The sequence below is a fragment of the Typopeltis vanoorti genome, chromosome 21 (genome assembly GCF_054136105.1).
Source record: "Typopeltis vanoorti isolate ZY-2024b chromosome 21, IOZ_Tvanoo_1.0, whole genome shotgun sequence".
In the NCBI taxonomy this organism is placed as follows: Eukaryota; Metazoa; Arthropoda; class Arachnida; order Uropygi; family Thelyphonidae; genus Typopeltis; species Typopeltis vanoorti.
Window position 1 is genome coordinate 55751646 of NC_143569.1, and position 12757 is coordinate 55764402.

The 12757-nt window shown below is 36.4% G+C and overlaps 1 protein-coding gene across 1 annotated transcript in view; it reads right to left on the reverse strand.

Annotated features, from left to right (window-relative positions):
- Positions 1-12757, reverse strand: part of LOC150094868 (target of Myb1 membrane trafficking protein) — a 295463-nt gene that overhangs the window by 43523 nt on the left and 239183 nt on the right. Inside the window, exon 10 of the mRNA XM_090410996.1 lies at positions 3574-3661. Coding sequence (XP_090267122.1) covers positions 3574-3661 — 88 coding nt within the window. The remainder of the gene's footprint in view (positions 1-3573; positions 3662-12757) is intronic.

The following is a 12757-nucleotide window of genomic DNA, read 5'->3' on the forward strand; positions in this document are numbered from 1 at the left end:
TGGCACCAAAATTTCAAACTTTCTAAAGATAATAGGAATGATCAATAATATTTTCAAACCTAACCAAGTTCAAAAGCATACAAGAACAAGAGTTTATAAAGTTTTGACAAGGCCTCTACTGTACAGAAGTGAATTATGAACCATAAAATCTGCAGAAGAAAAAAGAATAGAAACTGGAGATTTATATATTTATTTAGTATGGCATAATAAAAAAAAAAAAAAGACACATAACATCAAAATATATAATACATATTTGTGCAGACAAGATAAATGAGACAAGTAGCGTATATGTACAAACAACTAGTAAAGATATAAAATTCAGATAAAAAAAGTCACTAAAATTTTAAATCTAGTTCAGATATCCATTCAAGAACTGAATGATCTGCTTCAAAAAAGTCCCTCAGGTTACCAGGATATACTGTAGTCCTCCACAATGTGCTGGATGGTTTGGTTTGTGGTCCTACATTCACAATCGGGTGTAGGTGATCTTTCCCACTTATGTAAGCTGTCCACATAGATACCATGTCCCGTGCATATCCTAGTCCATTGGTGACATGGAAGCTCAATCCCTTTCAGATTTTGGTTAGGAAGGATATACTCATTTAAGTCTGATGGTGATTTTCCTTCCAAGTTTCTGTCCATTTTGAATTAATGTTGAAATTGCTATTTACTAGTTCTTCAACCAGTATTAGTGGAAGCGGTCAGAATTGAAGACAATTTATACTTAAACGTGTGAGGTCTTCATGTATTGGTAACAGGGGATTACTATTTATTTTTCTGTACTCTTTTACGAGAGCATCTTGTCTGGTGGTGCAATGTTGCATCACCAGACAAGTTGGAAGCCAGCAGAGAGGGATGGATTTGAAACAGCCTTTTTGTCCTCATTGCTGCATTTATTTGCATGTCGATTTTCTTGAGATGAGGACTGTTTAGCCATACTGGTGAACAATATTCTGCTGCAGAGTAGACTAGGCCCAAAGTGGAGCATCGCAGTGTAGAAGTAGAAGAACCCCACAGTTTTTGTATATTATTACGGGTTCTATCTTTAAAGAGATATTCTCCAGATGTCTTTTGAAAGATTGGATTGTGTTCTATCCAATAACACCCAGATATTTAGGGAAATCTTGATGTCGCAGCGTTGTATTGTTAAAGATGATCAAGTTTCCTATTTGGCAATTTGGTGTTTAGGTGGAAAGAGCTAACCTCAGTCTTATTGATGTTTGATGTTAGTCTACATTTAAGAAAGTATTCCCCAATGGTTCTAAGGTAATTTGAGAATATCATAAGAACATTACTCTGATGTTCTTATGTTGGGTGGCAAGGGCCACATCATCAGCATAAGCAAATTTTCTTGACCTAGTTGTCAATAGATCAGATATATATAAGTTCTATAAGATTGGTGCTAATACTGAGCTCTGCAGGATCAAGAATCTTGTTAGCCATTGGCGAGGATTTTTATCACAGTTAACCAATAATTCAGAATGAATACCATCAAAGCCTGATGCCTTGCCGGTTTTAATCCCCTTTAAGGCCTCAGTTATTTCGTTGGTGGTAAATTCTCTTGAAAATTGGGAACTGTCAGCTGCACTTTGTTGTAAGTTTCTGAGTGATCTTTTAATCTCCTGTGTGTGTGTTGATGATCTCAAGGGGACTCTAGACAGTGAGATTATTCGACAGGCAATTTCATCTGGAGTCACCAAAAGATCTTTACAGGTGACTGGGTTACTTCCATCTAACTTCTTTAATAGGCTTCATGCTTTTCTACTTGATTTTTTAAAGTATAGATCCTCTGTAGTTTTTATCTATTTCTATCTAAACTCATTATCAAGCTTCTGGAGTAATTAGTGAGTTATGTCACAGTTGCCAAATTCTAAATTGGCTTGGTATAGCTCTTCACAGTCTTTATTCCAGCCAGGTATGTATTCCTTTCAGAAACTCCTTTGAATATACTTCTTCACTGTTGATATGACTGCTCAAATGAATCTGTTGTAGTTTTTACTCACAGGTGGTATCCATCTTACTATTTTATCCAGTTCTTGTGAAAAATCCTGCCAGTTAGCTAGGTTGTGGAATGAACCATATATGGACAGAAACTGGAGAAATTAAATTTCTACAAAGGACAGCAGGCTATACTCTCTGGGACAAAAAAAAGAAGCCCAGAAATACATAAAGAACTAAAAATAGACTCAGTATTGGACAAAGTATATGAATACCGAAAGAAGTGGATTGAACATATCAAAAGAATGGACAGTTCAAGACTACTCCCCCAAAAAATACTACGATATCATCCATTTGGAGGATATAGAAGTCAGAGACGACCAAGGAAATTAGATGAAATGAGACCAGAACAGGTCACTGGGCCTAAATTTCTGAAAGGATGATGATGACAATGAGGTACATGTCTCTCCTGCCAACTCATTACAGTCCATAAGAAATCTTCAAATACTTGACTATGCTGAAAAGTAATATTTCTGCACTGTTTTTTTTTATTATAATCAAAGGCATCCAAAGATTAATAGTTTTGACTAGTTGTATAAGTAAGAGCCTGTGTAGCTCAGTGGATGTGGCGTTTGCACGCCACCGCGCTAGGCCGCACGAAGGAAGTCTTGGTTTCGACTCTAGTCGGCGACTAGAGGAAATTTTTCTAAGCCTTTTTTCGACCGGTTCCCGAGTTAGTCGATCTCTGGCACGGGCAAGCAGGTTTTTCCTCCCGGAAACTCGGGTTTTTCGTCCTGTAAACTCAAGAAAATCGACCGTAGAACCCACATTATTTTTCAGACATTAAATATATTGTGTTAGGGTTAGAGACCACGAGATGGCGGCACATTTGAGCCGTCTCTCTTCACTGCGTACCGCTTAATTAGTGATAGCCTTGGGCCATCTGTCTCTGATTGGGTACCAGTGGAGATTGAACTGCCCACTCAGTCTCCAAAAGTTAGATAGGGCTAAATGGCCTCGCCTACTCCCGTATATACGGGAATAAAAAGGCGTTAGCTGATTTTTTTTTTTTTTTTTTTTTTAGTTGTATAAGTCTAATTTTTGTCAACTTTGATTAAAATTTTAGCTATATGTTGTAAACAATAATACTAATTTAAGGGTTTCATTAAATCAGAAAATCTCCAAAAATGTGAGAAAAATTGTACAAATTAATAGAGTGGGGAAAACATATCAAAAAGTGGAGTCTCCTGCAATAATCAGTAGAGCTGTGATAAGACTAATAGATCAGCTACTCTATTATGGAATAATTTCTCCTTGGATTTCATAAATTTACAACTTACCTTTCAAATCCATTTTACCTATTCATGCTAAGAAAATTACTTTTATTTGAAAGGTCAATGTAAATGAAAACTGACTTATGATTTCAACATCATGGTGAAAAATGTCAATGTACAGTCAATTACAGCAGTGGTATAACAAACTAACGAAAAGTAGATCAAAGTCCCATAAGAACAATTATCTGTGAAAAATAAATTCAGTTTAGCAAATTATTCACTACAACAAACTACTCTTTGGTTCCTAAGAGTTTGCTATAGTGAGAGACAACTGTATCAGAAGTACTCTAAAACAACTTACTCATTCCTCCTAGCTGGGATGACAAATTTTCAGCAGCATCATTATCATCTTCACCAAAATCAATCAAAGGTTTGCCCTCTAGTACCACCTACAATAAATAAACATCCTGAAGTTCCATTTTTTTAAAAGTAAAATCAAAAATTGCAAAGTCTAAGCTTATCAGGGAATAAGATTATAAAAGTCGTGGAAAGGCTTAGACATTGGTTATGCATTTTTACTAAATAGCTTAAGGAAATTACAATGTATACTAGGATATACATTAAAATAAATTTTAATACACTTCCAATATTTTGGCAACGTCACGTTGCCATTTTCACAGGAACTTAAAAACAAGACACATGCATGTAAGCACGACAAACAGTAAATGAGGATGAAGAGGGAAGCTATTCTTTCTCCTAAAAGTCTTGATGGTGCCCCCTAGCAGGCAATGTTGGTATTCTTGGGCGATTGGGCTGAAGGTCTTCTGATGTAGATTTCCCAAATTTGGGGCAGTCTCCTCCAACCAAATTTGTTAAGGTTTGGATTGTTTCTTAGGGCTGAGGCTGATTCCATGAAAATCTTTCATATTTGAATTTGCTACAGTGTATTATCGTGGCTTTCTTCCATATTCTATGGCGGGTATCCAGCACATGGTCTGCAAGACCAAAGTGGCTGAATTGGTGAAACAGGATGTAGTCCTTGTGTTCTGAAATTCTGATATTAGCTGTCCTGCCTGTTTGGCCAAAGTAGGACAGCTTACAGCTGCAAGGGACCTGGAATACACCAGGTAGGTCTAGGGTGGGAGGTTGGTCTTTAGTAGAGCGGATAAGGGATGCCAATTTTTAATATGGTCTGTAACAAGAAGTTAAGTCATGTTTTTTTAGGATTTTTGTAATTTTTTCCGAGGTGCCTCGGATATAGGGTATAGTGATGGATTTAGAGTAATCCTTGTTGGGAGGGGGGGGGGGGTATTGGTTTCAATATTTTTTGGATTTTTTTTTTTTTTGGGGGGGGAGGGTAGCCATTGGCTGAGAAAGTGTTGAGAATGCGGTTTAGTTCTGTAGTTAGGGCATTGTCATTTGAATAGATAAGGTTAGCCCTGTTGTGTAGTGTCTTAATGACTCCATATTGTTGTGAGGGGGGGGGGAATGGGTGAATGTATCTGCCTGTATGGATGGGCTTTCTATAGACTGAAAAAACCAAGGTTCCATCAGTCTGGCGGGTGACTAGTGTGTCTAGGAAAGGAAGCAAAAGGCTTTTCCCATTTATAAATGTGCCAGCCAAGCTTTGCTCAGGGAACAAATCGCTACGACTCGCCGTTTCCTGAATGATGCTAACTTAATTATCCAGACACTCAAAGATGACCTTTCAAGCACCTTAAGCCACAAAATTTGGTCTATTTTATACAACATCTCGTGCACTACTGCAGAGAAAGAATTAAAAAACGTACAAGATCGACACATCAAAAAATTTGAAAATTTAAAAAAGCACTTGAACTCAAAACCACAACTTCCTACCGAAACGGTAGTCAACCTTTTGTCAGTTAGTGTGAAACCTGAAGCACTCGATGCTCTCTCACATGGCCACAACTTCGCCATTGCGCCCAGAAGAATACCTGCTGAAGATATTATGATACGAATTGAACACAGGATACGACACCTTCCAAACCACATTGCCCATGATATTAGACTGGATGTGGCTTGTGTTCTGACCAAAGCAAAACCACCAAAAACTAATATGCCCAGTAAAGAAATTAAATCTCTACTAGAATTAAAGAAAAACAAGGAAATAATAATCACCACAGCAGATAAAGGGAACGCCACAGTATTGCTTAACCAAAAGGATTACACAGGTAAGCTGAATGCTCTATTGTTAGATCGGGCTACTTACCTCCCTATCGAGTACAATCCCACCAACTCACAAATTAGAAAACTCTACAGGCTCCTTAAGAAGGTCACTTCTTGGCCTGTAGAAGTCACTAACAAATTAAAACCATTTAACTCCATACCCCCTCACCACCACCGTATTTATGGACTCCCAAAAGTACATAAGGAAAATGTGACATTACGTCCTATAATGGATGGCATTGATTCCCCCACACACAAACTAGCTAAACATTGGCCAAAGCTATCACACACTACACTGGCAACACACCTTCATACAGAAAAAACTCAGCCCACTTCAAAGCCAGCATAGAAAACCTTACGCTCAAACACACTGACGTAATGGTCAGTTTTGATGTTTCCTCCTTATTCACAAATGTCCCACTCAGTTAATCCAAGCTAAATTTCCTCACAATATCACAGCCCTATTTCAGTTCACAATGAACTCAGGCTATTTTGGGCAAGGAAAATTCTACAAACAGAGGGGACACCATGGGTTCTCCACTCTCCCCACCCTTGGCCAACTTTTATATGGAGACTTTTGAAGAGAAAGCCTTAAACTCTTCCCCACAAAAACCAACCATATGGCTTCACTATGTTGATGATGTGTTCGCTATTTGGCCACATGGCTCCAATGCACTCCTCTCCTTCCTAACACACTTAAACAACCAACACCCCAGAATCAAATTCACCCTGGAAGAAGAAAAAAACAACTGCCTTCCTTTCTTAGACACACCAGTCACCCTCCAGCCTGATGGAACCTTGGTTTTCTCAGTTTATAGAAAACCCACCTATACAGGCAGATACATTCACTAACAATTCCCCCACCACTCACAACAATATGGAGTCATTAAGACACTACACAACAGGGCTAAACTTATCTGTTCAAATGACAATGCCCTAACCACAGAACTAAACCACATTCTCAACACTTTGTCAGCCAATGGCTACCCACCAAAAAAATCCAAAAAATATTGAAACCAATAAACCACAACCCCCCTCAACAACAAGGATTACTCTAAATCCATCACCATACCCTATATCCAAGGCACCTCGGAAAAAATTACAAAAATCCTAAAAAAACATGACAACTTCTTGTTACAGACCATATTAAAAATTGGCATCCCTTATCCGCACTACTAAAGACCAACCTCCCACCCTAGACCTACCTGGTGTATACCAGGTCCCATGCAGCTGTAAGCTGTCCTACTTTGGCCAAACAGGCAGGACAGCTAATATCAGAATTTCAGAACACAAGGACTACATCCTGTTTCACCAATTCAGCCACTTTGGTCTTGCAGACCATGTGCTGGATACCCGCCATAGAATATGGAAGAAAGCCACGATAATACACTGTAGCAAATTCAAATATGAAAGATTTTCATGGAATCAGCCTCAGCCCTACGAAACAATCCAAACCTCAACAAATTTGGTTGGAGGAGACTGCCCCAAATTTGGGAAATCTACATCAGAAGACCTTCAGCCCAATCGCCCAAGAATACCAACATTGCCTGCTAAGGGGCACCATCAGGACTTTTAGGGGGAAAGAATAGCTTCCTGCTTCATCCTCATTTACTGTTTGTCGTGCTTACGTGCATGTGTCTTGTTTTTAAGTACCTGTGAAAATGGCAAAATATTGGAAGCGTATTAAAATATATTTTAATGTATATCCTAGTATACATTGTAATTTCCTTAAGCTATTTAGTAAAAAAAAAAAAAAAAAAAAGATTATAAAAGGTTTGGAAATATTGGATTCAAAAAAAGAGTGTTTCATGCATAACTTTTATTTCAGCTATCCTTAACCTCTCATGGTTTCAGAGCCAAAGTAGCAGTACTAAGGATAAGTCTGTATGAGAAACACAGACCTCACAGATATAACATGCAGGCAGTGAAAGGTCAATAAATCCAACTATACTATTTATAATTAGGCTACTAACAGCCTACAATTATTATGAAATGATACAAATCTGGTCATCAGTTCACTGGACCAAAATACACAGTAATTTTATTTCTAGAAGTGTATGCTTTCAATTGAATTTCAGATTGATATAATGCAGCATAAGATATGAAATCATTTGACAGAAGTTTATACATTCAAATCTCACTGCTGTTAGATCATGAATAGAGAACTTTACAAGTCAATTCGTTATTCAGGATTTAACATGATAAATATTACTAATTAAGGAGATATCTACACATCAGCTAATAATTATGAAAAATTTCTTTGTGTTATGTGATAATATGTAGTCCATATGTGCCATATATTTAAATTTGTTCCTGTATAACTGAAATGAGAGCAGAGAGTTTTGTGTCAGAATAGTAAGAATTATGTAAGGGGAATTGTTAAGTTATTTGTAAATCCAATTAAGCTGTCTAGTACATTATGAAATTTCCAGAAAGATAATAAGTAGTAATCCGGAATAATCGTGTATAATCTGTATGAGTCGAGTGTAGCGATGGAGGCTGTACCTACACGGAAAGTGACGTCAGAGCGACTACCTGGAATAGGCTAACCTAACAGATTAGGGAGAGTGTAGGATCACCCAAGGGGCATGAACGATGGGGTTAGTGGGTAACACATCGAATAGAGGGTGCTCGATAGGGTGAATAAAAGACAATGTGCGCAATATTATGGGGCTTTTTCTTCTTCGGTTCCTGGATTCCAGTTTTAGGAGGTTTGTCGGGGGATTCGTGAGAGAGCGGTGGGCAGACTACAGTGATGACGGATGGCAGGTTCTTTTCTTGTGAAAGCTTGAAGATTTCCAAGTGGAGCTGATCGCGATATGACGGCCTATGCAGAATCGAGCCTTGGTAGAATGTCCCATCGGAGAGAGCGGAGAAAGTTTCCTGCGGAGCAGTAGACAGCATGCCACAGTCTGGAAAAGATTCAAAGAAAAGCGTAGTGCATCGCCAGGCGCAAAGACGGCCGATAAATATACAGTAAGGTAATCCAGATCTACATGAGATGGCGGCATGAAATCTGAAAGGATCCGGTAACGTAAAGATTTTCATTCTATGTTAAAAATCGCTTAGAGGAATAAGAAATTTGTGTATACTGTAAACTAAAGGACACTAATAGAGAACTTTTAAGTGAGAATTTGATTGGATTAGTTAAGATCACGTGGAACAAAGAAGAATTGTTGATAGGCAGTATTTTGATTGAGAATGGCTAGACTTGACTAATGAAATTTAGAATTACGATAGTTATTGATAGAGTATTAATGAAAGTGTTCAATGCATGTACTGTGAATAACTTTTGAAGGAATTATATCGTAGTGTTATGCTCACACTTAATCTTATCTTTTCGTAATTGAAGGATTCAGCTTACTCGAATTCATTGTGATTTGGTATGAACCTTAACTTAGAGCGAGTTTTGTTCAATTGAATAATTGAATTTTCTTAACTGTAATTGTTTTGTGCTTTTCCAATAAACATGTTTTGTACCTTATACCCGAGTTTATGCCTGATGACGAATTCAAACCACCACTTATGAAATAGAACCTTTTGGCGGGAAGGAATTAGATATTATTGCTTAAGTGAGATTCAGGTCACGACTGCTAACTGAATCTGCACAGCGCTAGCGTAAGATTAATTATTGTATGTATCCCTTTTGAATTTAGAATTGTTTCCCTGAACAAGAGACTCTTCTGTTATAAGATATTGGCTGGCGCAGCATAATAAAATTTTTGCCAATATCCGAAGAGGAAATAGATGTGAATTAATATTTTAAAGGCACAACAGTAGATTAGAAAGAGGGCTATTTAGAGGTAGAACAAGGTATAACATAGAGAAAGTAATGATGTAACACTACAACACACTTGCCCACTATAACAAAACTACCATAAATCACAAACTAAAGCTCCACAGGTACAATTCTATGCCAAACAAAATATGCTACAACAAACTATCCACATTATAAGTTACCACTCTTGTGGTCCTGTGAGTTTTCTATGGTGAGATTTGACTGTCAATACAAAATTAATAATGGAAAAAACTCACATACAAAGATTATTTAATAGTATAATTTTCGCCTGGGCATCTTCAGTACATTAAGCTCAAATTAAACAATAACTGACAATTCCAAAAAGCGCCACCTAAGTAGCTGGTGTAAGATAACTAAAAAGGTCAATAACTTTCCTAAAAATAAAAAATTCATTGGAGAAAGACAAGAGTTCTTCACAAAAGTCAGTTTCTCATGGAATGCCTTTATAAAGAAACATGTGAAACTCTACTTCATTCTCCTAACTTAAACAGATCCGACGGCTTACGTCTATCCCCTTTATGGGAGATAGTACTTTACAAATCAGCTAATCTTTCCTAACTTTTTATTGTATTAATTTTTTTTATTATTTATTTATTTTTATTTATTTTTTTATTATTATTATTATTTTTTATTTATTTTTATTTTTATTTTTTTTAATTATTATTATTTTTTATTTTTAAGAAAGTTATTGACCTTTTTAGTTATCTTACACCAGCTGCTACTTAGGTGGCACTTTTTACAATTGTCAGTTATTGTTTAATTTGAGCTTAATGTACTGAAGATGACTGTGACACACACAGGCGAAAATTATACTATTAAATAATCTTTGTACGTGAGTTTTTTCCGTTATTAATTTTTTATCGATATGTCTACTCACAGTATATCTCTTTTAAAAACCTGAGATTTGACTGTGTAATTTCAATTTAAGCTTAAATTAGAGCTGGATAAGAAAATTTAAAGAATACAAATGCAATGATTGATCTACCTAGCTTAGTGGCTACATTCAATTTCTGTAAACTGTTACTGAGTTTGCCATCAACAGAAACTTAAAATATCTTCAACAACTTATTTTTTAATGGTAATCCCATGCAGGAGAGGTTGTTTAACCCTATAGTACATCAGTACAATCAATAAAAAAAAGTGATAAGAAGAAACTTGCTAACATTGGGTTTTAAAACTTGTTGGTTGTACTCTAGGAAATATATGAAAGGAGAGATGGTTTCAAAAGACAACAGTAGAAGGGATGAATGAAAAAATTTGTTTGGTGAGACTGGAGCTCAACTGCAAAAGAATACTGAATAGCTCTTGCAACTGTTTTAACATGTACAGGAGAGTGGGAGAATTATCAACGTCAATTTGGATTAATATTTAGCATGAATATTTACAAGAAATACAAGCTGCAGAAACTGAACATCATGAAAAAGTATAGTTAACTGGGGAGAGATGGGTCATTAATCAACTTAATTGCTCCTTTTCTGATTAGCTTGATGGACCTGTGATTTCAGTCAGGATTTCTCCATGACTGCAGGTCGTAAAGAGTCCAGCTATTTCTGTCTTGGGCCTTTCTTCTCCATTTTCTTCTGACTTTCTTAATCATCGGGTCTTCCCACCTTAAGGCTGGTCTTCCAAGTTTTCTTTTGGTATCTCTCGGATACCAGTTTGTAACTCTGACTGTCCATCTGTTATCTCTCATTCTGGCGAGATGTCCTGCCCATCTTCTTTTGCTGTTGTAGGTTGCTTTTATTATGTCCATGAGTCCAGACTTCTTCCTGATTTCTGTATGTCTTACGCGGCTATTTTGTTTATATTGCACATTCTTCTTTCTATTGCATGTTGAGTTGTTATTGAGCTTTGTTCTTCTTTTAAAGTTGTGTTCCATGTTTCACTGCCATAAGTTAATGCTGGTAAGATGTGACTGTTCAAAAGATGGGTTCTTATTTCTATATCTACCAACCAAAACATAGATATAGAAATAAGAGTCCTTTTCTGATTAAGTATTTTTAATTAACACAGTTATTAAAGGCACCATACTGAATAAATAAATGGATTTATGATTTGTACAGAGTTAAACACAATAAACAAAGGGGGAAAATTAAATTCCCTGGATTCTGAGATGGCAATATTTGCAACATGTTCATGACAAGAAAGGTCATAGGTTGATTTTCCTAAGAGAAGTCTTGGATAATGGATATCTTGATACTGTCAAAAAGTAAGATTAAAGAAAAGTTTCAAGAACTTCCACAAGATTGAGTTTTACTAGCATTGAAATTAACCAGGTTATCGGACTCCCACTGAAAAATAGTTTGGAGAGCAGAATTTAGGATTATGGAAATTGCCATTCTGGAAGTTTTGTTGATTTGTGTGGTGCAAGGTTTGTCAAATCGGAAAGAGTGCAAAGTGTTCGTCAGCAAAACTGTGTTAGATTTGCAATAAGCATTTTCACATACTTATGCAGAAAGAATAGAATCTGATCCACTGCCAGCATTGATCATTTTCTGTTGTTTTTGTAAACAACTTACTTTTTCCCTTATTGAATTATTTTTATGGATAATTTATATAAATTCACCATTTACTGAAGACAATAAATGAAAGGAAATTATGCAAACTACACTTCTTAGTAAGGGATCAGAAAATATTAAACGCACTGGAAAAAAGAGTTCTGTTGTGTTATAAACTAAAAACAATGAAGACATGGTTTCAAGGCAAATGGCTCAAGGAATTCAAGTGGTTGTGCCACTTGAATTCCTTGAGATGAAGTTACATTCTGTAATGTATAAAAAATATCCTGGGACTGCTGACAGAACTCTAGATTACTACAAGCTTTTTGAGACCTTTTCAAAATGGAGACACTTAATTTTTGAACACCTGAAATGCCATTTTAATACATATTATAAAGTTAAATTTAATAAACCATTTACTATAAGTTAAGGGATATTATATCCCATATTGTTTCTTAGCTGAATAAGAGACTCAGAGAGTTTCATGCCGAATATAGAAACTATATAGAGTTTGGCGATTCCCAGCGTAAGCAAATACCTGGATAGTGCAGTAACTATCATATATCATAATATCAACTATCAGAGCTTGCTCCACCTTTTACATGAGTTGCCTCAGCTTGCACTACCTTCAAGGGCCAGTTGCTGCACTATCCAGGTATTTGCTTACGCTTGGAATTGCCGAACTTTATATAGTTTCTATATTCGGCATGAAACTCTCCGAGTTTCTTATTCGGCTAAGAAACAATATGGGATATAATATCCCTTAACTTAAATATGTTCATGTCGCCGAATTGAAGCCTTTGGCTCTTCATTATAATTAATACTTTAATAGGACACCTCTTGGCAATTCTCATTTAAAGGATGCAAGTTCTGTTCGCTACAAATTTGGTATTAACATGGTCTACCTACTCACTGATGAGACCTCAAAAAAGGTCGAAACCAGTCTGGGTAGTGACCTTCTCTCATAATGTTGAACAATAATCAGCTCCTAGGAGTTAAGTTCACATTATGGGTAAATATCAAGAATAGTGATCAGAGCTTGCTCCACCTTTTACATGAGT